This window comes from Podarcis pityusensis, assembly GCF_964106645.2.
Source record: "Podarcis pityusensis genome assembly, chromosome: 14".
Taxonomy (NCBI): Eukaryota; Metazoa; Chordata; class Lepidosauria; order Squamata; family Lacertidae; genus Podarcis; species Podarcis pityusensis.
In genome coordinates this window covers 8,981,189-9,006,972 of record NC_138039.1, presented here as the reverse complement: position 1 = coordinate 9,006,972, position 25,784 = coordinate 8,981,189, and the positions used below count along the sequence as shown (strand labels likewise).

Here is a 25,784-nt window from a genome sequence, read left to right as displayed (position 1 = left end):
CATCCAACTGAACTGGCCCCTGAAGCTTCTTTCAACCCTGGTGACGACAGCATCCTTCACTGGGGTAACTGGCTACCTTAAGAGATCTCAGGGGACAAGTGAGGGGCTGCTGCTTGTTCTCCCTGAGAATCTGCCCCCCCCCCGAGGCAGCTGCCTCACTCTGTTTAATGGTAGGGCAGGTCTCTTTACCTGCTTGAGAAGTGAGTAAATGCATGGTGGTACCCAGAAACTAATGCCAGTAGGATGTGAACTGGATTATTTATGAGGATATAAACAAAGTTCCTTCTGAAGGCTGCTGCGGCAGGAGAGCACCAAGGACGACGACAAAGAAGCCACAAAATAAACGAGGACATCAGTATGCTAAAATATTTTACATTCCTCTGAAATCTCTTACACAAAACTTTGCCCACAATTCCTCCAAATAAAGCCCTTTAGAGTTATGCCAAAGACCCGAATTTCTCGTGTTTGCTTGCAAAACCACCCCACCCCCCGCCAACAGATGTGCGTACAACTTCAAGTTAAAATTATTTCAGACACAGAATACACGCAAGTTGGATATTAAAGTTTTACAGTGCTATAAATACAAGCGGCCAGCTTGGCTGGGATTCCCAACAGAATGCTCATGCCTCCGAACAAAACGAAAACTAGAACTCAGCAGGCTAGAAGGAAGTTTTGCCCAAATGGGACACACACACACACACACACACACACACACACCCTACTAAAGTTCCTTGGTCTACGGCCCTTTCCTCCAAATGAAGTGGAAAAGCACCGCACGGACAGAAAACTGGTTCGGATCACGACAGAGTTTAGTTTGCTCGGTTGCAGTCATGGCTTTTGAAGGTGGGACTGTGACAGTGGCATTAAAAACGAGCAACAGAAAAGAGGGAGAAGCAGCCAGGTACTTCCAAAATACCGTCCGTCACCAATTCCCTTAAGTTCCTTCCTCCCGCCTCCCTGTAACACCAGCGTGCAAGGCCAGTCCTGCACTGAAGTTTAAGGTTCCTCCCGTCTTTATTTTTAAAAGCCCGCCTCGCACGCTGAATTTTCATCAAGAGACGCAGATGGACACGGGTTGAGGGACGTCGCTAAGCAGCCAGTGACGCCTCCGCTGGCTCAACTGCTCGCGGGAGAGTGCTTGCTCGCTCGCGTCCCCGATGCTCTGAGCCACGGTTTGACGCACGGTTAAGTTTGTTGTCCGTCGGTCTCTGTGGAAACACCTGGTTCTGCGGCTGGTGGCTGATTGCCGCCGACGGCAAGAATACTGTCCGTGTCTACGGGCGGGACCAGCGTCAGGGACTCCACGCTCAAGGTGTCCGTGCTGTCATTTGAGATGAGGGAGATGGTGGGCTGCGGGGCAGGAATGAGGCTGGGAGATAAATTGGCCGTTTCCGCTTCTGTGCTCCTCTTGCCAGGCTTTGAGCTGTGCGCAGAAGAGTCGTCCGCTGCCGGCAAGTGACCAGAGGATGCCTGAGGCTGCTCAGTGGCTGCTGAGTCATCTGTTCAGGCGAATGAGAGAGAGAGAAGGAAAACAACCATATTATGCCTGGGTGTAATGAGCGTTATCATTAACCGAAAAGGGCCACCTCTTCAGATAGAAATCAATGCGGCAAAGAGAGCTGGACTAGGACCTGGGAGGCCAGCGTTTGAATCCCCACTCAGCCACGAAGCTCACTGGGTGACGTTAAGCCAGTCTCTGCCTCTCAGCCTAACCTACCTCACAGGATAGTTGTGGGGATTAAATGGGGACAGGGAGAAACTGCCTTGAGCACCACTTGGAATTCCTTGGAGAGAAAAAGTGGGGCATAGCTGCAGTAAAAGGATAATATTGTGCATGGCAAACATAATTTCTCAGGGTGGTGAAAAGGAGGCTTGGGCTCAAATCTCAGTTCAGACACAGTCTGGCCTCAAGTCACCTGTGGGTTCCATGATAACCTAGTTTAGATGCAGGGGGAGATTTGGCATCCCAGATGCTGCTGAACTGCAACTCTCATCATCCCCGATCTTTGGATGCACTTGCTGGGGCTGATGGGACTTGAAGTCCAGCGAGATCTGGAGGGCCAAAGGTTGCACAAGGTTCCCCATGCCTCCCTAGCAACACAGACAGCTGCCTGACACTGACCCAGACCTTTGGTGCAACTTTAGTCCTAGTTAACCTGTGGAAAGTGCTACATGACTACATTGCACCCGTGGCAAGAACCAGGAGCTGTTGTAGCTTAAAACAACAACAAACAAAAAACAGCATGGAAGAAGGGTTAGTTCTGCAGAACCTTCATGCAAATACCAAAACTCAACATTGTGGTTTTAATTTTGCCAACTCAGTGCTTATTTCCAGTGTTTACTTGCAAACTCTGCTTGCCTTGCTTTTCTCTGGCTTCCCTCACTCACTCTCTTATCTCTTCCTACGAAATTCTTCTTACCCTGCTGTTTTGACAACATTATTTAATCCCTTCTTCGAAAAACGCATTCCACTCTCAAAGGGCTTTTTAAAAATTAAAATTGAAAAAAGACTATGAAAATGTGACCTTGCCCCTCCAGCAACAAAGAGGACCTCTGATTTGCAACTGTTATCTCTTTCCGTTTGCTGAGATCAGGAAAGGGGCACATCTAGGGGACGCACCAGGTCCACCTACAGCAGACGTCCTCAACCTGGCGCTCTCCAAATGGTTCAGGCTACAACTCCCGTCAACCCGTCAGCGCAGGCTGCTGGAAGTGGTAGCACAAAACATCTGCAGGGTGCCAGGGCTGGGGGAAAGCTGACCTAAGGTGTCTTCCAGTGTTTCTCAAACTTAGGTCCCCAGCTGTTGTTGGACTACAAATCCCATCATTCCTGATTGCTGGTCCTGCTAGCTAGGGATGATGGGGGTTGTAGTCCAACAATAGCTGGGGACCTAAGTTTGAGAAACACTGTTAACTAGCTAGACATTTCTCGATGGAAGACAATCTTACTTGGCTATGAGTGATCGCCAAAGAGGAAGACGAGCTCTCTCAACTGAGAATACAGCATGATAAGGATTTGCATTTTTAGGCAAGGTCTTACTATCTTTTGCTGACTTGTTTGCGGCATAATATTTTAATGCCTGCTGCTGCTTTGTGGTTATTTCTGTGATACTGTTATTGCCATCCTTACCTCCAGGCTTTCCTGCTTTCCTCTCTGAGAAGTTTAAAACTGTAATGCAGGTTTAGAAGGAAATAAAACAATGATGGGCTGTGAAGCTTTAACAGATTGTCCCTGCACAATCTCACTTTCGGTCCTCTTATGTTGGTTGGTACTGAAGATACTGTTCAGGGAGCAATCCCTGACCCCTGTGGGTGTCCACTGACAGAAGCAGCCCCCAATTCCAGGCACTTCTGGGTACAAGGACCCATGGGCAGAAAGAGACAGATTTCTGGGAAACAAGAACAGCAACAGAGGCATGGATGACTTTGTCCAGAATAAAGAAAGAAACTGGGTGAAAGAAGCCCTGGACAGGTGAGCTTTGACTAGAGAGGGAAATAGCTGCACCAAGCAATGCAATTTCAGTAGCTGTGTTTCCCTTAATGCTTCTCTTTGTGTGACTGCTGCAGAACATCCCCAGCTTTTGTGACACCCAAGAGACAACTGCTCCAGGCATTTTGGTTCAGATGGGCACATAATCTCCTCTAAGTGCATCCTGCGACACTGCTGGCCTCTAAAAGAGCCGGGGACCCCACTGACCTCAGAAAGCACTCTCTTATCACGTCCCACAAAAATGTTTTTATCCTGCTGTTCTGACAGCATCATTCACTTTCTTATTCTAAAAACTTATCCACTCTCAGTGTGCAATTTTTTAAAAAAATCCTCATGGATATTCTCCAGCATTTTTAGTGCAATTTCCTCCTTGCACATTTTGGTGTGCAAGTCTGCCTCATACGCTCATTTCTACAAAGCGCGTCCCCCTGACATAATGCAGTTTGTACACTGCTTTCACTATCGTGTACAATTCAATGGACATCTCACCCCAGCACATGCATTTTCGAATGCATTAGCTGGCTGGAGAACCGCATTGCAAAATTCAGAGAAGCGCAAATTTCAAACGGTTGGCAGCACTTCGGTTTGCATTTTGTTTCAGGAGGTCAGACTGGGCAAGTTGGCCGTACGCAAACCGACTCCAATGTCTCCCTTTCAGCACAAGGTATCTGCAGAACGACCCTCGAAGCAATGCAGTGAGTGGTGGACACAATGGATTTGGCATTCTCAAACGGAACTCTTGCTTGTGCAGAATTAACAGAAATCCTACAGAGAGGCAGGGGTGCTGCATAACTTAAAAAACAATAACACTACAAAGCCAAAACCAGCAGTGGAAGAGGGAAGCTGAGAATTAAACTTGAGTACAGTGGGGGAAATGAGAGGGCTGGGTGGAGTTGAAATGACAGACAGCAGTTCCTTTCATGGGTAAAGGGTTGGTTATGCTTATTTTCGCAGAAGAGGACTTCAAGCCAATGCATATTTTTAATGTCCGGGAAATATAACTTAATTTTTGCTTTGCTTGGCAGCCCCAAACCACGGCTCTGTAAGGAAAGGAAAAAAGAGACCAAAAGCTGCAGAGGAAATGGTGACACCCATTGCTCTTTCTCTCCCTCCCCAATCCTTCCCACATTTTTGAAGAGTAGATATGTAGCGGGGGGAGGGTGTGCCACCCCTTTAAGAAGGTTTTTTGTGTTTTGCTGCTTAAAGATGCAGGGCTTGTGCCAAAAAAGGAGGGAGAGGAGAAAAAGGCAGAGTTGCTTCAGCTCAGAGTGGGCAAGTGGGAGAAACCACCACCACCACCACCAGCAGCGTTTCCTTGAATTTGAAAATGCAAATACAACGCAGACCAATTCAGTCTGTGCTGGCAAAGTGGTGGGGATGCCTGATCGCAGAGGTTCAGAGGGAAGGACGCAATGGAAGATTGCAGATTGCAGGTCCTCTGAATGTCTACTCTCGAGCTTGGGATTCTGTACTGTCTGTTGGAGGTTGGGGGCGGGGGGGGGGGTTCCGCAAGAACAGGAGGGAGGGAGGAGTTATGTACACACAGAAGCAAGGGAGCTGGGCTAATGCAAACATGTGAAGGAAGTCAGCTGGGAGGGAGTAAAACTCCAGCCAGTTTTCAGTAATGGGGAGGTCGTTGGCAGAACATGGTTTTTTAATGTTTAAAATAACAATTACGTCAGGTTCCATCCCTGGAAAGGCCTCTCTCTCTGCCAAGGAGAGCCAGCTGGAGTAGATCTTGCTGGGCTAGATGGGACAACGGTCTGGCCCATTGGAGCCAGTTCAATTCTCTTGGTAAGGGGAGTGGGAGAAGGAAATAACAATGAACGGAGAAGGGCTGCAGCCCAGCAGTACAACGTCTCGCATGCAGAATGTCTCAGGTTCAATCCTCGGCACTAGAAGAACCTCTTGAGAGCCACTGCTGGTCTGTGGACCATTGGCTTGACCTGGGAATAAGGCAGCTTCTGTGGCTTCTAACGCCCAAGGGGAAAAAACACTAGGAAGAATGGGAACTAGAATGACGTGTTGTGAAACTGAGCCCACGCGAATTGTCAGTCCAGGCCCTGTCTCTGGAAGTGGATAGACACTAATTAGGAGACCAGGGTATGGCCAGTCCCTTCCCGGCTGCACAAATCTAGCTCCGAGTGCCTTCTGGCGGTTCCCTTACTGCAATACATGAAGTTATAGGGAACCAGGTAGAGGGTCTTCGGGGTAGTGGCACCCGCCCTTTGGAACGCCCTCCTGTCAGATGTCAAGGAAACAAGTACAGTGGTACCTCGGTTTACAAATATCTCGGAAGCTGAATGTTTTGGTTTTTGAATGCCGAAAACCCGGAAGTAATTGCTTCTGTTTTCAAATGGGCCTCAGAAGTCGAACGGCTTCCGCTGAGTCCCCCCCCCCCCCCATTTTCTCCATTGAAATTGCAGGCCGTCCTTCGCGCCTCGGTTTTCGAACGTTTTGGAAGTTGAACAGTCTTCCGGAACGGATTCTGTTCGGAAACCAAGGTACCACTGTAACTATACAACCTTTAGAAGACATCTGAAGGCAGCGGTGTACAGGGAAGTTTTTAATGTCTTACTGTGTTTTTATATTTGTTGAAAGCTGCCCAGAGTGGTTGGGGCAACCTAGTCAGATAGTGGGGGTATATTATTATTATTATTAACCGTTTCCTTCATGCCTGGACTGTCCAGACTGTACAAGCAAGTTCATCTGTAGCACAGGGATTAGAAAGTCAGACTAGGACCCGGGAGACCAGGGTTCAAATCCCTACTCAGCCATGAAGATCACTGGGTGACCTCGGGCCAGTCACAGTCTCACAGCCTTAAAGCAGTGTTGTGGGGATAAAATGGGGAGAATCGTGTATGCCACCTTGAGCTCCTTGGAGTAAATGTGGGGCAGAAATGTAACAATGAATAAATGAATAATAATAAAACATTTAGGGCCTGCAATGAAGCAGCACGGGAAGAAAGGGCCCCAGGATCCTGTGCCCCAGGATCACCTATAATATTACAAGAGATTTTGGGCACAACTCCCAGCTGCACTATGGACCTTAGGATAGGCAAGGACATCACAGAATGTGTATGAGAAGCAAAGAGGTCTTTTCTAGCTTCTTGCCCAAGGGCTTGTGTAAGAACATGTACCTCAGCCAATAGTCTCTTAAAAATCACCCTGCACAGTTCAGTGTTGGGTGTGGATCAGCCTTCCCGAAACTGGTGCCATCCAGGTTTTGTGGGATGACAATTCCCATAAGCTATGGAATGCCCAATGGTCAGGTATGATGTGGGGAGTGATTCAATAAAAACTGGAGGGCACCAGGTTTGGGGGGGGGGCAGGCTGGAGAAGATGGGTTACTGCTGAGACAGCTTTGACAGGTTTCTTTCTTTTGCACTACTGGAATCTGTATCCGCTGGGACCATGCTAGTCTCTGCTGTCCGATATGCCGGCAAGCCGAGAGACATTGAGTAATTAATGAGCACAATCTCTATAGCACTTCTCAGTTGGGCTATGAGGATTAATTGACTGATCAATGCTATCGACTGAAGCTTTCCCTGAAAAGTAAAATTCACCCTTCACATTGCTGCAATTCAAAGAGAACCGAAGATGCAGGCCGGGGAATCTTTGGCTGTCATTCCTCAATGCAGCAGGCTATATAGTCACAACAGCTGCCTTCTTCTCTAGAATTATGGGATAGAATTGGACGAGCTCTGCTGCAAAGTAGGACTGATGGTGGTGGGTGGCAGAATTCAAGGGACACCTTGCTTTTCACGGCCATGCAAGGTCTGCAAGTGGCCTGATGGGAGATTTGCAAGATGTGTATGGCTCACTGTCAGTCTTCACATGTCAAAAATGCACACAGAAGGAGGCTTCTTATCTGCCTTCATCCACCCGAAACATAAAGAAGAGGCATGGGGTGGAGAAAATCAAGTCAGAATGGAAAGGGAGACCTTTTGGGTTAATTTCTACACCTGAATGTTTGTGCGGAAAGTACTTTTCTGTCCCGAAATGCTTATCCTTACTTGCTTTGACTCTGGCGAAAAGAGAAATGCCCCTGAAAGGTAAATAAATGAAGTCCCTGCCACTGTCACCAGCGTTTGGACCAAACAGCACCCGAATGGCAAGATGAACTAGACAAATTAAAGAGTTTGGAGAGGGATAGGAAAGCTGTAGCCCTTCAGATGTTGCTGGACTCAGTTCCAGTCAATGTGGCCAATGGTCAGGGGTGATGGGAGTTGTAGTCTAGCAACTTCAGAAGGGCCACGGTTTCCCCATGCCCTGAGATAGGCATTAAATGATATGGGGAAATGGATGGGGGGTACCTCAAATTCTCATGAGAACCTAAGGAAGCTCCCCGCTTTGCAAGCAAAAGGCAGATCTCAAAATATACAGAAGCAAACTGATCATGGCCTCGAAGGACAATGGCTGCAAATAAAAGCAGGTAGCAAACAATATTGTAAGGAAGGGAGCCAAAAAGCGTCCAACACACAGAGAAAGCGGCAACACAGACTTTACACATTTAAAAAAAACTGAAAGGAAACACAAAACTCCAATTCCGTCATGCTGTGAACACAGCTTGCCTGAACCAATTCCTGCTAAAAGGTTCTGAGAACTGGGGTTCATTCTCACCTATCTGAACTGATGCTTGAAGCTACGGCAGGGGGGCAGAAATACTCCCACCTCCATCCCTTGATCACCTGCTGTCAGGCGAGTTCCCAGTTGCCGAACGCTAAGCCGCCGACAGCTCAGGTGCCAGGTAAGAGCCTTACGCTACCCAAGAGCCAAAAGATACAGGAGTCTGGCATCTTGAACCTTGGGACCGCCTTTTCCGGTGGAGACCTGGATAACCTTCCCGCAACCCAGTGGGAAGAGCTGCTCTTTGTTTCAAGGAAGAAAGCAAGGGAGTGGCTGTGGGGTGAAGCCAGGCTGAACAACCAAGGTGCTCTCTTTCAGCGGAATTAGCCAGGAAGGGTGGAAAAGGCCTCTATACACCCTGGGTGTGAGATACTGCACTGTGAACAGCAGCTGGCTGTTTCTGCATGCGTGGAAGAGGATCGCAGCAACACTCACTTGGCCCCGTAATCTCTTTTTCGGAGAGGACGAGGGGAGTGAGAAGGGGAGCCGTACACCACACACACATCCAAGGAGAAACCTGCCTGAAGGGATTTTGCAAGGATTGATGCTGCTGCAGCTGCTGCCGGAAGGCCTAAACCCAGTGTCCACCGTGACTGTCAGCCTCCGAGAGACTGAAGACCCGCCGCCGTCCTTTCCTGCCAGGCCTAACTAGAGGAAAACACAGCAATAGATCACATGAAGCCATTAACAATTGGGTGGGTGGGGAGAGGGCATGGGGTGGGGACTCACAGAGACGGGAAGGAAGAAGACATGTTATAGCAGCCTTCCCCAACCAGGTGCCCTCCAGAGGTTTCGGGCCACAAGGCCTGCCGGCCAGGATTTGCGGTCCAAAAGATCAGGAGGTGCCCCGGGGGTTGCAGGGAGGCTGTGTTAAGAGTAAACATCAAAATGACTATCACCAACACCACGAACATGCTCACAAACAGCTGGCATCCTGCGGTCTCGCTCTCTTCGGAAGCCTCGAGAGGCCGAGAAGAGGTTCGCCCGTTACCGAGTACACAAACCGTCCTCAAGAATGCCACGTGTTCAGGTTGGCTCGACTTAGGATTGCCAGGCGATGACAGCGGCTAAGCGCCAGGGAAGGAAACAGGAATGCTTTCGGGTTCAAAACGACGGGGAAGGGGGGAGGGGAACCTCGACGACCCACTTAAAAAAGAGGCAAGAGCAATTTTTTACAGATTTCTCGTGGGTTAGCAATATTCTGTCCCACTTAATGGTAATAAATTGCTGGAGGATGCTCCGTCTCCCCCAGAGCAAGCGATAAATTAGGATGTCAGATAAATCTACCCTTTCGAGAAAGGAAGCCTGTAAAATACAGCACTTGGATTACAGTCAAAGCTAAGTGCAGCACATTTTTTTTCTTTAAAAAAAAGAAAAAAAGAAGATCCAATGGGAAGCAATTAAAAAAAAAAAGAACGGGGAGGAAAGACAGACAGAACACCACGGAATTTTGCAAACACAGAAGATTTCTGGAAAAACATTGTTTCGGTGGAACAAAGAGCAAGACAGAACAACAGGTGCAACAAACATCGTCATGTGTGGGATTCAGCCATGATGGAAGAACCAGGGTCGTGTAGACGGAATGTGTTTCCTACAGAGGGTTGGAGCTCAGACTTGAAGAACAACATAGGACATGGGAGAGGAGTGAAATTTGTGTGTCCCAAGCAGCAGCAGCCTTACCCAACCACACTAGAAACTCTTCCGTAAGCCGAGGGAGACTGGCAATGGCAGACTGCAATATGGCAGCCCCACACGCCTAAAGTGTCTGTCTAGCACTTGGGAGACTCAGTAGCGTATTATGTATACAGAGATAAAGTGCCAATAGCGGTGACAGTCATCATAAGAACGTTAAGAAGAGCTCGCCCGGATCAGGTCAATGGCTCATCTAATCCTGCTCTCAGTGTGGCCAGCCAGATGCCTACGCGAAACTCGCAACAAGGACCCAAGCACATTCTGATAGCCACTGACTACACTCTACTTTCTTGGATGGGGATGACCCACCTCTGGGTCTGTGCTCTGATAAGCCCCACCTGGCTTGACTACTGCAATGAACTCTACAGAGGGCTTCCCTTGAAGGCGGCCTGGAAGCTGCAGCCGGTGCAGGGCACTGCTGCCTGTTTGTGGTTTAGGGGACGTAAGATGGGATCACATTACAGCAATCCTGGAAGCACTGTGCTGGCTGTCAGTGACTGGGTCCTATTCAAGGCGCTGGCGGAATCCAAACTGCTGAATGACTGCCTCTCTCATGGCATGCCTGGGCTGTGAGTTCTGCCAGTGAGGCCCTTGTTTGTGGTGCCCTTGGTGAATGGGACTCTGGTAGGGGAGTGGATGAAGCGGAGCCTTCTTTGTGGCAGCACCCTGGCTAGGGAACTCCCTCGTTGTTGTGATCAGATTGCCCGGCACATTATTCTTATTCAGGGCCAGCTTAATACTTACTTTCTCCAGCTTTTGCAGCATATCAGAACATAGAACATTGCTTTATACCAAAGTCAGACCCATTGGTCCATCTAGATCAGTACTGTCTACACTGACTGGCAGCAACCCTCCAGGGTTTCAGACAGGGGTTTTCCCTAGTGCTGCCAGGAGATGCAACAGTTGGAACCTGAGACCTCTGGCGTAAAAGGCAGGTGCTCTACCAGTGGGCTATAAGGCAGTCTACTGCTGAATTGCATATTTATTATATAATAGGTTCAAGGAATTGTCATCTATCCGAGGGTCATCTATCCACACTGTGGTTTTAACGTTGCATTTTATTGTTAACTATCCTGGGGTGGACTAGAAAAAGAAATGAAATTACAACAATATTAATAATAGGCAATAATGGTCAAGATGACGGTTTGTCTTAACCAGAAACGACATGGGAGGGGATCTAAGTAGATACGATTGTTTAAAATTAACTTTCCCCCCAAATTTATTACCTGTCTCTCCTCTCCAAAGGCAGCCTAAGTCAGCTCACAATAATATTACATTAAAACAACACTATACGTATGGTGGAGAGCGGCTAAAACCAGCAGTATACAAACTTTATAAAACCCACCATGGGACCATATGGTAAATTGTCGATTAAAAAAACAACTAATAAATTAATAACAGCCTAAAGCCTAGACAATCTTTTTTTAAAGCCTTCATTCTCAGGACACTTCAGAATCTTGGTGGGTGCTGGGATTTGAGCTTACTATGTTGCAGCAATGTGGCAGAGGGTGGCGTGTTTCTTTCTTTTTCCCTTCCCGGGAAACATTTTTCCAACACTCTGCCACCTCCCCAGGCTGCCTGAAAAAAGTATTGTGGAAGGAGTTTCCTCCTGGCAATATTCCCCAGGAGCACAGACCACTCAGTGAGGTGGAGGTAAGAAAAGGCACTCTCAAGCACCCTTCAGCCACCTCAAAAGGCAGGCGAGCGTGATATAAACCAGGCACACACACCCTTCAGAATTTCACCAATTTCTTTATCTCCTCTTTGACATGTTTTGCAATGCAATTTCTTTTCTCATGGCTGAGCAATTTTCAGCAGAGCTCTAATATGATCCTCTCCCTCTGTGCCTTTTCAGTCCAGAATTCTCATCTCATGTGCCCCAGGGCAGAGGTTCTCAAAGAGTGGGGCAGGAAGATTCAAGGGCGATCAAAGAAACATTTAAACATTTCAGTGCAGTATGGTATGGTATCCAAATAATTTGGATATACAACCAGAAACAGTATTCAAGAGTGCTGGCTATTCTTCCTGCAGTTCTCCAAGACATGTTGTTGTGAAGAGGGTTTTTCAATATGAAAGGTCAGAGAAGAGACAGGCTTCTCTGTGCTGATGAGGAGATGAGAGCTTGTTTGTCGCAAATTAAACCTAATATAAACGAGATTACCCAGCAAAAGTAAGCTCATACATCTCACTGAGTTTATATGCATACTTAAGGTACATATGTAAGAGGCCCATTTATAATTATATTTTGGGAATGATCCATGTTCTTCTGTAGCTGCATTGTTTTATACTTGCTGGATGTCCCACGATCATACTGTAAAGTAGTTGTGTTCTGTGTTATAAATCAAGCACTGCTAGGAGTTGGAAGTTTCAGACAACATCCCAAACATGACATTGTACAACCCTCTCAGCCTTCCTCTGTGCTGTCCCTTTTAAACAGGCAAGAAGCTTAGAAGTTCTTCATATCCACATGCATTTTAAAGGGTGTGTGTGTGTGTGGAATGCGAACACTGTGAAGTTCCTAAAACACCAACTTTTCTCCCTAAAAGAAGAAGGAAAAACAGCGCCCTGGCCCTTTCCTGAGCTCCTTATCTGAGTCATGGATGCAAGCTACGGATAACACTTACAGCATGTTACCCCAAAAGGTCAAAGGCAGGAAGGCAGGAAGGCAGGAAGGCAGGAAGATATTGCTGTACTGATGAAACAAAGAATGCAACTAATTTGAACATTTTAGCAACAGTTCTTTGGCGTCTATTGCGCAGGATGAGCTGGAAGGATTCTGGAGGACAATGCTTCTGGTGAAAGGTGGAAAGGTGAGGGGTCAAATTTAGTGTAGAAGAGCTCTTAGTAAGCTTTGGGATGACGTAAGAACCCGTCAGAATTACTGCAGGCTGCTTATTTAATGAGTTGGGCAAGCTCCCGACTGCCGTCAGAAGTAACGCGAAAGCTTTATCTCATCTGTGCCTTTTGCATGAGGCACAGTCAATGACAGTGCTGCGGACAAGGGGGAGGAAGGATTGCTTAACCCACAGGCAAAGCCATTTCACTAATTTAGCAACCAAGGGACTGCACAGCGGCTCCCAGATTGTGAAATGCGTTGATGGCAAAAGTAGTTTGGGGAACGTGGTTTGATCTGAATGAAAGTGCTCGTAAACACACACACACACACACACACACACACACACACACCTGTTTAAGGTTTGCAGATGGCATCCTTGCACTGAGAAGGGACTTTCCTCACTTCCCAAGACAAAAGCTTCTAAAGTCAGCTAACATCACCGGTTGCTTCCAGAGTTGGCAAGCCTCATTTAATGACAACAAGAAATGGAGTCCTTAGTGTGCCTTCTGTTTCAGCTTTTAAATACCTGCTGCAAACCTTACAGGCTTATTATGCAGCCAATGAAGAATGCATCTTTCCACAATGCTTAGCTGATTTCTGACTGTAACTTTTAAATATTCTCTATCATATTGTTTTGTGTGTTATTTAAAAGTTTCAATTGTTATGAGTAGCGGTAGATAAATATTTGTATAAATAAATAAATAAATAAATAAATAAGAAACAATTACTTCTGGAGAAGAAAAGCCTTTGTTCCTAAAATAAATCAAAGCGTTGATAAAGTAGAACTGTAACAGCCTTAATTTCATAGCACAAACCGTGCTTCTCAGCTCCATGGGTTTTATTTCCCCTCTCCAATACAGCAGTCAGCTTTCAGCCAGGTTTTGTAATATTAAAGGGTGAATTGCTGCCTTCAGCATTAGTTTAGGTTCCAGGTGATTAGAGCAGAACCAGATTTCACATTTTTAAGTGAAACTGTGGAGGTGTGGCCACACTCTACAAATAAGACCCCTTGCTTCTCAGTGGAACAGATAACAGAAGTTAATAAAAAATCCTGACATAATGAAATAAAATATAGTTGGGATGAAAGTTGCCATGATGCAACCAAGGGGCGGAGGGACACCAGATAGATACTGCGAATCAGTATTTGTGACCTCGAACCAAGAAGAAGAAGAAACAGGTTGATTGCCTGAGCAGCTCATATCCATCACGGCAAGGGCCCAGCTTGGAAAGTTAACTCCTCGTCGTGAAGTGTGTGGTTTTCCAAGGAATACAAGTTCTTTAACAAAACCCTCCCTCTGAAGGCAGAGCTTTCATTTCCCAATGATACTACACCTACTCCGCTTTTTAGGATTTAAACTGTTAGCCGCATGTTTAAAGACTGCTAATGTCACACAGAGCTGCCAGTAATTGCTGGAAATAGATTTTAACAAGGAACAGCTGACTCCACTCCCATTTGGGGGCTTTAATTTAATTAAGACCCACACAACTAGGCTAAACATGTGGTGGAGCAAACACCCCACCGGCAGTCCAAATCAGTGCCGTCTATCAAGTGTGGGTGGGGAGAATAAAGCTGGGGTGGGAGGAGGAACTTCTGCACAAAGGCAAAAGTATCTAGGGCTGGAGGGAAAAACACACAATCACCTCGTTCTTCTTCCTTGGAAACCTCTACAGAAGATCAATAGCCTGTCAGCAAATGCATTTGTATGAAGGCAGGCCAGCATTTGCTTTTAACAAGCCTGTACATTTCCAGAGTTTATGATAGCCATGAAATACAGGTGTGCTGAGTTTAAGGTCACTATGGCACAGACAAGCTGCCTGCGGAGGTTTTCTGCAAAAAAAGAGTATCCCTGCAAAAGAAGTTACTCGTGGGAGGGGAAGAGAAGGGAAAAGGAGGAGAGTACAATTCAAAATTTATACAGCAGGACTTGCATCTAAGATCAGGCTGTTAAAACTACACACACAAAATGCAAAGGTTACCAGATATGAGGAATGAAGCAATATTTTGCAGTTGTTCCTGGTAGCCAACAACGTCCAATTCCTTAAAAAGCAAGGATGGGGAACCTGTGCCCCACCACAAGGTATTTTTGGACTTCATTAGCCCCAGCCAACATGAACAATGGTCAGGGATGATGGGAGCTGCAGTTCAGCATCATTTGGAGGGTTGTAGGTTCTCCATCCCTGAACTCTATCTAGGGTGGGCATCTTGTTTGGCACCATGAACATTCCTTAAAAGATGACCTTGAAATTTAGTTTTCACTCCCATACGCACACATTTAGATTTAGCAGTCAGATCATTTCATTGGAAATAAAGAACCAGGATATAAACACAAGTGCCAAAGGACAGAGAGATCACTTTGATTTTTTTTTTTTGGCCAGCTTATTATTAAATTTGAAATTCAAATTTGACTTAAATTTGAACCAGGAGTCCAACTTGTTCTCAGTGCCGAGGAATGTGTGAAATGACACACAGTGCCTTTAGGCATGTGCAGAGCGCCTTTGTCTTACTACTGAGAAGCCGTGCCAGATCTTAAGTTATCTGGGATCGTAGGAATAGGATTTTCAGTCAGGGGAGTGTGGATTCTGGAATGGTCTGAGCTCCAGCAGGCGAAGAAGTTAAGCATTGGCACAAAGCGTTTTAACGCAAGATCCTGCAGCAAGCAATATTGTTGTCTCATACAATTTGAACCAAGAGACTGATGAGGAATGGTCTGCCAAGCTCATCCCCCTGCCTGACTTGCAGGACTGAAGCCACAACAGGGAAAAACAAAATCTCGGATAATCTGTCCCCCATTTTTGCATGGACTCACCTGAACCCCCCACCCTTGGGTACCCTTTCCAAAACAAGTTTAAAGAACAGGAGATAAAATATTAAGATTAGGAAGTCTCTTTAAAAACCTGCAGGTGGATTCAAGCAGAGTTTATAAAACAGCCTACAGGAGCTAAGAGCAAGAGGCTTCAATACCTGACGGGCTCTGGACCATGGAAGGAATCGATGTGGAGCTGGTGGCAGAGTCACAGCGCCCGGTGCTCCCGCTGGACGAAGGGGATGGAGATGAAAGCGGAGAGGGGTTGTGCTGGTTGATGCACTGGGCGACGGCAAAACCTGCAAGGGAGGGAAAGCAAGAGCTTACACAGAGGGAAGCTGGCCAGAAATACAAAAGCACTTCCTCACAGAAGGACAGGGACAATGGACGTGTTGTGGACAGGTGCCATCAGCTGGAATGAGAAAAACTAAGCTACACTGGCCAACAGGAACAAGAGAAAGCCATGAAATGTTGCATGAGGTTCAGTGCTTTGTTATGTAAATTAAGGGATACATCTGAAGAGCCCAGTGGTCCATCTAGTGTCATCATCCTGCTCCCTGCAGTGGATAACCGAACGCCTCTAGGAAGCCCAAAAGCAGGACAGGGAAGGAAAGCGAATACCTCCTGTTGTATGCATCCACTGGGAGATACACTGCCCCTGGACGTGAAGGTTTCATTCAGGAGCCCTGCAGACCAAAAAGTTCCAGCACCCTGTTGCCTGTACTGGCCAACCAGGTGCCTCTAGAAAGGGCTTGAGGTTAACACACCTCTCCTGCCATTGCTCTCCAGCAACTGGTAGCCAAGAGGCAGACTGTCTCTGAGCCTGGAGGTTCTACAGAGAAGTCACAATTAACAAATGTGGAGAGACCTCTCCTCTTCCTCCATGAAATGAATCTAATCTACTAAAGAAATGGGAAAAGAATGATTTTTGCTGAGAAAAGGATGAAAGCTCACAACACTGATTTAGTACATTGGGGGGGGGGGGGGTTCTCCCTTCAGGAAAAACCTTTCCGTATCACCATTTGACATGGAACCCTCTACATTTTGCAGAAGACGGAGACATACCCCATTCACTCGTGCTTCCCGTCTCTTATCTCCAAAGTGCTCTCACTAGCCCTGCAGGGTAGACTAGATCATGAAACACGATGCTCCCTACCCCTCATGAACTGAGAGGAAAACAGGGAGCTACCTGAGCCGGACCATTTCTCCAGAGCTTCAGGCAGGGAATCTTCACCAGTCCTACCTGGAGATGCTGGGGGTTGAACGGACACCTGCATGCAAAGAAGACGCTCTCTCCTACCCACTGTGCTACAGTTCCCTTCCTCCACAGAAGCAAAGCCAAAGATACTGTAAATCCCATTCCCTGTGGCACTTCAAGCTATTGTTCTGCCTTCTTAACCTCCTCCACAAAAGCAAAGAGGGATGTCTGGATCAGCAGAAACCCCCCTCCCCTTGCTGAGAAAGGGGAAAGGTGCCACAGATTGATTGGATTTCAAAGTAATTTTATTTATTTCTTGTTTATTCAACTGATATCCTGCCCTTCCTCCCAGAGGAGCCCAGGGAGGCGAGGGGCAAACGCTTTAATCACAAAACACTTTTTAAAAGCATTCTAAAAGCAGTTAGAATCATTCTCTGAGCAAGTGATCTCAGGGTTCAGGAACAGTGTCCTTCAGTCATCAGATGCCTGAATAAACAGTACTTGTAGCTTATTTAAGTTTGTGACTCCCCATTTTATTTTCCTCGAACAAACTTGTTGATCCCATTAAACAGGAAAATGAAGAGTGATAAATGGAGACAGCGCTGAAAGAACCCATTATGCAGACTGACATGAGAAAATTTCCAAGGAATTCCAGGATTCCCTTGAGCAGAGCTTGAAAAGACTCTGGGAACTGCCTGGTTCTTTTCCAAACTACAGCCTTCAATTGAAGCAAGTGGAAGCTCCCATTCTTGGGTACGAAAGCTGCTCATTCATCCCTGAGCCTACCGACCAGGAAGAGGTACAAGCAAACAGGAGGAATGCCCAAAGGTTGGAGTTGGGCAGCCTAGCTGTGAAACCTCAGAGGCTGCCACATTTAAATCCATCCCACACGTTACACAGCAGTAAAGCCTGGTTCACCCACCGGTATGTCCTTGGCAGGGGACGCCAGTCAATCGTGTGTGGAAACACTTTTATGTTTCTTTAGGTGTACACTTGAGGCGCATCCTTTTAGCAACATGACCTTTTTCCTTTTTAACAAAGTGCATTTCACTTTATGAAATGAGAGAACTATATATTCCAACTCAGCTCCTTGGGTCCCTGGGGCTATGGGATATGAAAGCAACCAGCGTGGTGTAGTTGCTAAGAGCAGTGGACTCGTAATCTGGTGAACCAGGTTCACTTCCCCGCTCCTCCACATGCAGCTGCTGGGTGACCTTGGGCTAGTCACACTTCTCTGAAGTCTCTCAGCCCCACTCACCTCACAGAGTGTTTGTTGTGGGGGAGGAAGGGAAAAGGAGATTGTTAGCCGCTTTGAGACTCCTTAGGGTAGTGAAAGGCAGGATATCAAGTCCAAACTCTTCTTCTTCATCATCGTCATCCAGTGCTCTGCTGGAGTCCCAAATTGACACCTGTTCAGTTGGGGAAGTTTCCAACCCTGCATTGTGCCTCCCAACTGCGGCTGGTTGTGGGAGCTCCCAAAATGCTCTCCGAATATCTTGGCAGCTCAGAGCTCTGCATGAAGGCCCCAGATTGCATTCAGGGAAGCATCTCAGGTTGAAAAGGATGAGGAGCAGCTGGTGATGGAAAACGTGGCCTCCCTCTGCCTGCGACCCTGTAGAAACTGGGCTGAATAGACCAAGAGTCTGGACTTGGTGTAAGATAATGTTTTATTTCATTGGCACCCCTAGTGACTTCCAGCATTCACTAGGACCAGTGTTTCACCAAAACAGCCTATGCAGGTGCTGGGTATTCCATTCAGGCAAATGGGGCACTGCCCCACCATCCTTAGCAAGTCCCCGCCTGCCAGCTTCCTCCTCTTTCATACCCATGTATATAGAACTCAGCAGGAAGGAGGAGGATGGGGCCAGAACTAGAATGAGCTGGCTTTGTCTGCCATCGGCTCTGGCGCCACCTACTGTTGGGCTCCCACCTGCCAGTCCCAATGGGCACCAGCACCCACTGGAGACCTACAGCAGAGGAGGGGAACATTGTTAAGACCAAGGGTCACATTCCCTTATGGACAGACTTCTGGGAGCTGCATGCCAGTGGTGAGTGGGGCTGAAGACAAAAGAGGGTGCAACTAGATGCAAAGGCGAGTGCAGCAACAGAAGCAGTTCTTGCACCGTGGATTGCATTCCAGCCATGGGAAACACACACAGGCCCTCTCTGTCCTCCATCCAGGTAAGGAAGAGGCATTATCACAATTAAAGGATGCATTCCCACAGGTAAACACAGTCCAGGGGAGCATGAAGCAGGGCCAGGAAGGGGCATGGCCCAGGGAGAGAGGCACGCGATCCTTGCAGGGCCACATTCAGCCCCTAGCCTGCCCCTTGCTTATGGCTAAATACAATAAAAAGCGATTTGCCTCCCTACAAGGCAGTGTTGTACATTCAGGTAAGTTACAGGCGTATCCTGCTGAATGCAGCTTGCTGAACCCCCTGAAGAGTCCCAAAGGAATGACACAGGAGTAGCTTAACAATGATTAGCTGCCTGGAGCCAAAATGTCCAGGAAACATGATGAGATGACCGAGCTTGTGCAACTCTTGTGATTCCAGAGAACGGCAGGGTACAGGACTCAGGTTCCTGGGAATGTCAGCTGCTGCTGCTGCTGCTTTTTAAACTTGTTTGTAGGTCATAGGACTATGAACACATGCCTGAAAAGCACATGGGCAAGACTGCAGTGGCTGGGGCTTATGGGAGTTATAGTTCCAAACATCTGGAGGGCACCGGGTCAGAGAAGGCTTCTACAAAGCATGCTAAGTTGCTATTTTCGTAAGAGAATCCAGACTTGTGACTCAGTCTCCACTTCCTCCATAGCTTACAGCTGCTCTACGAGGAACCTGCGCCAAGGGATATCCCCCGTCCTTTGTAGACTGAGATGCAGATGCCCTGCCAGCAACATGGGCATGAACTGTAAGGCAGTCCTTGCTCTGCTAGCTTTTGAATACTTCAAGGAATTGAGAACACCGGCTCTTTCAGGGACCACCGGGAGGTAGTGAGGAGCAGCAGGAGTCTGTTGGTTTACTGCCATCACACTCCCCCACCCCTCACTGTACCCTTCCTGGAGCTATTAACATGAGTGACAGAGTTGAGCAGCGTTTTAGATTGCTAGCTCCTTGCAACAGGGACCTGCCACCTTGCAGTCTGCAAAGCACCAAGTTCATTAATAGCAATAATGATAGCAACTAGGGTTGGCAGAATGGGAGAGGTGGGCCAATCCGACCAATGGACACAATCTACTTCCTGCAAAGCATTCTACAAACGCCACACTGAAATGAACAAGCGGGTATCTTCAGCAAGATATCTTCAGCCAATCAATTCAACCACTTGTGCCAGTGTGACGCCACTTGGAGTTTTAAAACACACACACATAAGCACATAGAAAGCTACTTTATACAATAGATTCTTTTGACCCTTCACTTCCCACTTAGCCCCAGTGCTATCTTGCAGAATACATATGTTCAAGCTTTGCTAAGTCTTCATTAGACAGAAAAAATCTGGCGGCTGCAAGGCAGTCAGCCAATGTGGCCATTCTTTGACATGCCCTCGTCATGCCAGTGGCCTAGGCAATAGAGCCAGGAACAAGTTTTAGGTCCTTCTTAAGAGCACTTTGATTCAATTTAGGAGAAGGTGTTTTCTTACTATGCATGGTATGGAGAAAAGAGCAGTGAGAAAGGCTCTTCTCCCTCTCATAGAACTCTAGATCTCATGGATACCTGCTGAATGCTGGAAGAATCGGGACAGACAAAAGAAAGTACCTCTTCACAGAGGATAAAACTATCAATGGGGGGATTGGGGAGAGTGCTATTAAGCTCAGATTCTGCTCCTGGGCTTCCCAGAGGCAATGGCTGGCCCCTGTGAGAGCAGGATGCTAGGTGGGTCTTTGACGTGATCCAATAGGCTCTCACGTTCTTAAGTATGCATAGCTAAAAGTAAAGCAGGGCTTTACAAGTTGGTAAATGCCAAACCTGCAAGCACGAACTGAGCATGGGAGATGCTAAAGCATGATCAAGAAGGTCACTCCATTCTGCTCCAGTGACTTGTAAATGTAAATGTATTGAAATGTAAAGTATTGCACTTGGGCAAAAAAAATGAGAGGCACAAATACAAGATGGGTGACACCTGGCTTGAGAGCAGTACATGTGAAAAGGATCTAGGAGTCTTGGTTGACCACAAACTTGACATGAGCCAACAGTGTGACGCGGCAGCTAAAAAAGCCAATGCAATTCTGGGCTGCATCAATAGGAGTATAGCATCTAGATCAAGGGAAGTAATAGTGCCACTGTATTCTGCTCTGGTCAGACCTCACCTGGAGTACTGTGTCCAGTTCTGGGCACCACAGTTCAAGAAGGACACTGACAAACTGGAACGTGTCCAGAGGAGGGCAACCAAAATGGTCAAAGGCCTGGAAACGATGCCTTATGAGGAACGGCTAAGGGAGCTGGGCATGTTTAGCCTGGAGAAGAGGAGGTTAAGTGGTGATATGATAGCCATGTTCAAATATATAAAAGGATGTCATATAGAGGAGGGAGAAAGGTTGTTTTCTGCTGCTCCAGAGAAGCGGACACAGAGCAATGGATCCAAACTACAAGAAAGAAGATTCCACCTAAACATTAGGAAGAACTTCCTGACAGTAAGAGCTGTTCGCCAGTGGAATTTGCTGCCAAGGAGTGTGGTGGAGTCTCCTTCTTTGGAGGTCTTTAAGCAGAGGCTTGACAACCATATGTCAGGAGTGCTCTGATGGTGTTTCCTGCTTGGCAGGGGGTTGGACTCGATGGCCCTTGTGGTCTATTCCAGCTCTATGATTCTATGACTTCACATGAAAGGTTTCACGGCAGATGCTTTTAGATAAAAACCATGAGAAAACCAACCATTTCAGAGATCCAGACCCACACCATGTGTTTGGTGTTGCACAGAATATGATTGTTCAGAGATCACAAGAACTGCTTCCCTGGTTCTCCGAATCCTGCCCAACCCATCCAGGAATGCTTTACAATGAAGTGTCATGGCTCCAGGGTTGTGGACTAGGCAGACACTGGCGAATCTGCTCCCTATTAAGGCATTGTTTATTCATAGATCAACAACTTGCAAAAAAATGCTTTCTTTCTTCTTACTGTTTTTACAAAAAAAGCCAAAACCATTGTAGAGGTATTAACTCAGAGGATATGCTCAATGGCGCCTGGTGGTTTACAAAAGCCAACCCAGACTCTAAACTATCCCAGATTGGAATAAACTCTGCGGTGCAGTTATAGACAGTGGCGCTTGTTCTTTTTCTTAAGAAAATATGTATTTGTTTTTGGGTATGGTCTGAATCCCAGGACTCACGACAAATGGGCTGAGAAAAGGAGCTTTAAAAGACCACATAATTGGGTAGGGTGGGGGAGAGGAAGAGGAATCAGAGAGTTGCAATTAAATACTTCCTTACTACTTCACTTTACATATTTAAAAATGGATTAAATTTCCGAGAGATTTTCAAAGGAACCCCACTTTGCCTGGTTTCACAGTTCTGCAAAAGTACAACACGCTAATCTACAGCAGGTGTGGCTGACCCAGAAAGCGACAAAAAGAGATGCAGGAGGGAAATTTTGTCCTTGCGCACGGCAGTGCTCGGTTCTGAATTGCACAAAAGCCTTCCTCATTTAGGATGAAGTCACAGCTAACCTTATCTAAGAGGAAGCGACAAGCTCAGTATATATTTTATGGCGCCTCATTTCACCTTGCATGTGATATAATAACCAGCCAGGGGCTTTCCAAACATCCCTTGTTTCAAGCAAACCTACATACAAGCCGCATCTCAGTCAATACCGAACATCTCAATGAATGCCAAGTTTAGATGTTGGGAATGGCAATAAAACAGGGTACAATGTCAGAGAACAAGTGAGGATAACGTGAAGCTCATGAGCTTGCAGGTTCGGTCTGCAGGAAGTCAGAGCTGGGAGGCAAGTGCCACCACTGCCAGCAGGAAGCAAAGGAGATGAAGGCCACACAGGAGGTGAGGGAAAAGGCTTAGTGAGCTTGCTAGGAAGTTGTTCAGGTTCAGCGTTTGCCTGCAAGGTGATGCTTTCAGGACCAACAATTCTCTGTTAGGGCAGTGGTGACCAACTTTTTATAGGAAGTGTGTCAAATGCAAAAGTGCCACCTTGGAGGGCATCACAATGCAATTCTCTATAGTCAAGTCGCATCCATACAAACTTAACTGGTGCTTGGCTGCAGCTCTATCCCAGATCAATTCCAGCCTTTTTCTTCTGCCTGCAACTCTCTCTGCTTGCCTCCATCCCTCTCCTCTCCTCCTGTTGGTGGAGGAGCGAGGCAAGGCAGCAGAGACACAGGGAGGGCCTCCCCCCATCCCATGCCAGCTAGTAGCCAGGTTGTGTTTGTTTGTTTTTAAAAAAGTCATCTGGGGCTATATGTGACTTTTGCAAATATGAGATGCCTCTGGAATGTTACCCCTGAACATGATGCAACTGGACTGCAGTCTAATGAGCTGGGCAGGCAGGCATACATATGGGAACTGACTCTACGCCACAGTCAGGCATGTGACCATGGTGGTGCCACACATGTCTTACAGCCTCTGCCACCCATTATTTACAACAGCCTTCCCCAACCTGGTGCCCTCCATATGTTTTGGTCTACAACTCCCATCTTCCCAGATGACAGGTCGCACTGGGGCTGATGCGAGTTGTAGCATCTGGGAGGACACCAGCTTGGGGAAGGCTTGTCTATGAGTCTTTATAAAAAGAGTTTGAGGAGGGCGGGGGGCAGTTTAAAGCAATGCAGTGTTTGAGCACCCAGTTTACCTTTAAATACTCCTAGCCATATATTATTTTAAGAGACTGACATCCTCCCCATGAAAATTTGGCACAAGAAACAGGCTTACCTCCCCCTGACAAGTAATCAATCCTTACTTTTTGTAGCCATGAGCTCCTCCTACATCTGCCTGCGCATCCCCAGTGATGAGCCATAAAAGCAATAAAGAGATGGAGAATAGCAAGACACATGAAATGCATGAAACTGAAAACGTTGTCACCAGAAGGATCATGGGGGAGAGTTGCCTAAGAGAAATCAAAACTACTGAAGTGGAGATTTGTTCAACAGAACAAATGCTTATTTTCCTTAACAGGGAACAGCATATGGACACCTGAAGGTCCCTCATATCTAATCAAACTAGTGCTGTCTACTCTGACTGACAGTGGCTCTTTGGGGCAAGGCGGGTGGGTTGTTCTCAGGGCAGGGGAAGGTCTCTCCCATGATCTGCTACCCGAGGCCCTTTTTTAAGCTATGAAGCCCAAGACTGAGTCTGGAACCTTCTGAATGGGGGCTTTGCCACTCAGCCAGAGGCATTTATCCCACCGCTGCAGCTGCCCAGTACTTAGGGCACACAAGAATGGTTTGGGTTGCTTAATGATCTCACTAACTGGCAGGAGCTCCAGCAAAAGTTTTGCCACTCCACCCACCTGCTACTGGATCCTTTAAAAAAGAAAGGATGGAAGAACAACTGGAGATACCAGGGCTTCTGCATGCAAATGATTTGCTCTGCCACTGAGCTCTGACCCCTGTATAAATGTGCAAGGTGGCATCAAATTCGAGGAAGAATGGGAAAGTAAATGGGAGGCCTTTCCGTATCGCAAACAACCACTGACCCTGACCTAAGATTAGGAATCTTGGGAAATTCCGTCGCAAATGGAAATTCCCGCAATTTGTATGTTTGTGCAAGGTCATGAACGGCAATCATGCAAGAAAATACAAGTGGCGTTTGCTATTGTCGGGGCAGGGAGTTTAGTCTGCAAACTAAAATAAGTATGGTAAAATAATTATGGTAAATATTTATGTTATAGTAAGCCTGCAACTTACGTGCCTTTAACTTAGGTGAATTCAGGTTTATGTGCTGCTGCGGGGGGTGGGGCAAGAAAAAAAAATACTTTGGCAATCCCACCTGACATTAAATTCAATGTATTTTGACTATTCTTGATTTTCATTTTATGTTTCCCTGCGTAATTGCATGCTTATTTTCTGCGTGAGTTTTTGACATGTCCCTTCCACTGAAACGCAGCAAAATTAATTATGTAAATCCTTGCATAGCAAGACAAACGACGTAGGTTTGGTGGAAGCAGAAGAGAAACAGCAATGAACCAAGGGCACAGGACAGAAATTGCTGCTGCCTTACGACCCTGCACAAGGCAACAGACATCTCTGGAGAAATTAGAAGACAAACTTGAACCCCTGCAAGAACAAGTGGGGAAACCACTGGGTCCATCTTGCCCAGTATTGTCTGCACTGACTGGCAGAGGCCCTCCCCCAGCCCTACCTGGAGGACGACCCTCCCTAGATTTAAGATCCTCAATCCTTATTCCCAGTGAGTTGTGACTGAAGAAGGGGGTATTTCAGAAATGATGGGTCAATGGAAACTTTGCCATCATTACTTGAAGAGAGATGCAAAATCTATTATTATTATTTTATAAAAAAATATTGGCAACAGGAAACAGCACCTGGGCCTGCCAGAAAATACCATCCTTTTAAAAACCACAGTTTCTCTGAAGCAGTCAAACAAACATGTAGTTTAGGAAGACCTTGGGAGCACAAAAAGCATCAGTGTACATTAGTTCATGGTGGCTGACAGAAAGATAGATATGGGTCAATATGGGGGAAATCACCATGTTGCTTCAAGAGGCCACGAGATCAGGTGGAGCAGGCTGGTGGCTGGCAAGAAGGGTAGATTAAATCATCATCATCATTGGACAACTGAAGAACGCCAAATGTGCTCAGAGGTAAGCCTAAAAATGCTATACTGCCAGAGTCACAGGAAGAGGCTGTTCTGCTTCTCCCTCACTTGAGGCTATTGAGAATATATTTTGGACACAGAAGCAGAGCTTGACTAAGGGAGAACAAAGCAGGTTTGCTAAATGATAAGTCTACTCAAGTTACTCGTCCACAAACTGCCCCTAGCTCTCCTGCCCACACTTAACTGGTTGCCAGTTTGTTTCTGGACCCAGTTCAAGGTGCTCACAGTGACGCACCTCTTCGCCCTGGCTCCTGATACTTGGAATCGTAGAATTGTAGAGTTGGAAGGGACCCTGAGGATCATCATCTAGTCCAACTCTCTGTGATGCAGGAATATGCAGCTGTCTCGTACAGGGA

At 46.9% G+C, this 25,784-nt stretch overlaps 1 protein-coding gene across 3 annotated transcripts in view; it reads right to left on the bottom strand.

The window, feature by feature from the left end:
* Window positions 1-352: 352 nt before the first annotated feature.
* CLEC16A (C-type lectin domain containing 16A) overlaps window positions 353-25,784 on the bottom strand; it is a 96,439-nt gene continuing 71,007 nt past the window's right edge. The window contains exons 22-24 of one of the 3 annotated variants that reach the window (XM_080980964.1): window positions 15,610-15,750; window positions 8,641-8,763; window positions 353-1,499 (exon numbers count right to left, since the gene is read on the bottom strand). In XM_080980964.1, coding sequence (XP_080837090.1) covers window positions 1,186-1,499; window positions 8,641-8,763; window positions 15,610-15,750 — 578 coding nt within the window. In that variant the 3' untranslated portion in view covers window positions 353-1,185. Of the gene's footprint in view, window positions 1,500-8,640; window positions 8,768-15,609; window positions 15,751-25,784 lie in introns of all 3 variants that reach the window. The other 2 variants (XR_013979426.1, XM_080980965.1) reach the window with 2 other exon arrangements.